The sequence below is a fragment of the Penaeus vannamei genome, chromosome 3 (assembly GCF_042767895.1).
Source record: "Penaeus vannamei isolate JL-2024 chromosome 3, ASM4276789v1, whole genome shotgun sequence".
NCBI classification, from domain to species: Eukaryota; Metazoa; Arthropoda; class Malacostraca; order Decapoda; family Penaeidae; genus Penaeus; species Penaeus vannamei.
Window position 1 is genome coordinate 10,892,737 of NC_091551.1, and position 2,500 is coordinate 10,895,236.

General features: G+C 35.7%; 1 protein-coding gene across 1 annotated transcript in view; it reads left to right on the top strand.

Moving 5' to 3' along the window:
- The first annotated feature begins 1,289 nt into the window (after positions 1 to 1,289).
- LOC113827615 (uncharacterized) overlaps positions 1,290 to 2,500 on the top strand; it is a 9,390-nt gene continuing 8,179 nt past the window's right edge. The window contains exon 1 of the mRNA XM_027380504.2: positions 1,290 to 1,388. Within this exon, the coding sequence (XP_027236305.2) occupies positions 1,292 to 1,388 (97 nt within the window). The 5' untranslated portion in view covers positions 1,290 to 1,291. The remainder of the gene's footprint in view (positions 1,389 to 2,500) is intronic.

Below are 2,500 nucleotides of genomic sequence, written 5' to 3' on the forward strand. Positions count from 1 at the left end.
CCGACATCATTACCAACTACCGGAAGAGCTTATGGCTGTCTCTCAAGGAAAGGATTTAACCACTTCAACTCCCCGGCTCGCTTTTGTCGGCCAGTCAGCGCAGCCCTCGCCAGCACCACTGAGAGAAAGTTAAGAGCCACCAGAGAGGTGTAATACAGCGGTTCGGGACGAGGAAGGACCATAATACACACGAAGAAAATAAAAAGTTCCGTCACTTCCTCCTCTCTGCAACACGCCATTACCTTCCGCGATGAACTAAATATAATTCCCGTGTTTGAACGCACCGGAGAGTGCAATGGATAACGGCTAGGAAGTGAGTCGGCTGAGGAAATGCGAGAATTGACTTGGATTTTGACCTTTTTGTCCATACGGCGATCCTTAGTGGGAAAAGCCATTTAGGGAGCGCGGGAAAAGCCTCCGTGACCGGCCTCAGAAACCATGGATTCAAGAGTACGCCCCGTCTGTGGTGGTATACGTAGGCGGTCGTCTTCTCGAAGTTCTTGTGCATTATGGTTTCCTGTTTTATCGTATTTTTGTGTGTGTGTGAGTACGCAACGGTCTGGTGTGGAGGGAAAAAAGAGGAGGGGGGAAATAAGGAAGAGGGGTTGGAAGAGGAGGAGAGGGGTAGGAGGTGGAAGAGGAGGAGAGGGATAGGAGGTGGAAGAGGGGTTGAAGGAGGTGGAGGAGGAAGAAGAAGAAAAATAAGAAGACAAGTAGAAGGAGGAGAAGAAGAACAAGACGATGAGGAAGATTAGAAGAAGAAACAACAAAAAATTAAGATAATATATTTGCATTTATGTCCGATCAAAATTTTCTTCCAAGAGCGATTTCATCTAACGAAAGAATCTGAAGAATTTTTGCATTTTTTTATTTACAAAATTACTCTTTGTACGCATGGTTTTGGTACATTATATGACATTAAAAATATAAGAGTCATTCAAATGTAAGCAACCATTTCTAGAACATTTCCTAACACATGGAAATAGCCTGATGAGATATTCATTGTAAAAATATCACCATAATTTGCTTTGTATAAATACAACAAAAGATCAGACTCCAATTATTTAATTAACACGCACTGATGGTTACATACACACCCCGGTAGCAAACAGACGAACAAAATATCACTTAAAATCACAAAACGAGAGAAGATATCAACAAAAAACAACAATAACACTAATAGAAAACGTAAGCAAAACATTCATAAATAAATGTCAATAGTGAAAAAGAAAATGTCAAAGAGAAGATCGTGGACCCAAAGCATGCTAGAAGCCCGAGGCAGCGAGAGGAGATGGAAACTCTCGTCAGTAGCACAGGAGAAGCGGAAGAGGAAGGACGTTGCAGCCTGATCGACCTCCCGGGAGTTCACTTGCGGGATAAACACGTTGGTTAGAACTTTGAACTTTCTCTCCACTCTGTTGCAAAGTTGAAATGCAGTTCGTAAATGTTTATAAATATATCTGCTAATGTGTGCTTATTCCTGTGTTTATTTGTTTTCTAGTTAATTATAATTGATTTACGAGATGTTTAAGGCGTTGGAAAAGCGGTTTCTTTTACTGGTGAAGGTTTGTGGGGAAAAAAAATCAGATTTATGGTGTTATTAAAGAGATTAATTTCTTATTGTTATCGCCATTTTGATGCCGTTTACGCTTTATAACCATCAGTTCATTTTTATTATCATTGTCGTTATTGTCATTATTACTGTCATGGAAATTATGATGATAATGATAATGGCAGTGGAGATTATGATGATAACGGTAATGATAATAACAATGAAAATTATGATTGTAATAATAATAATGATGGTGATGATGATTATGACAGTAATGCTACTACTACTACTACTACTAGTAATAATGATTATAATGTTACTACTATTACTAACACTACGACCACTACAGCCATTGATGATAATGACAATAATAGTGATATTGATAATGATAAAGATAACAACAATGATGATAATGATATTAACATAAGCAGATCAATCATTATCATTATTATCAATAATAATGATAATGACAGTGATAATAATAAAAACGATAGTTATGATAATGGTGATAATAGTAATGATAATGATAAGAATAATGATAACAATAATCATAATAGTAATACTAATGATGACAGTATATAAGATAACATAATGATACTGCTACCAATGCTACCAATTCCTGTACTGATGATTATAATGATCGTAATAGTCAAAATAATGATGGCACTAGTAATGTTTATGATAACGATAATAACATTTATATCATCATAATCCTATTATTAAGGTCGCTGTGTTTATGTTCATCAGTGACATTGTCTTTATTAACATAATTCGTAAATTTCGGTGATTTTATCATTATTACAAATTTTCAGTGTCATTGACGTCATTAGCATCACGTGTTAATTATGGAAGAAAACCTGTATGAAGTTTTAAAAAAGAAAGGTATATTAACGACACATGAAAGTGTGTCCATTTATTCATTTATTTATTTATTTATTTATTATTATT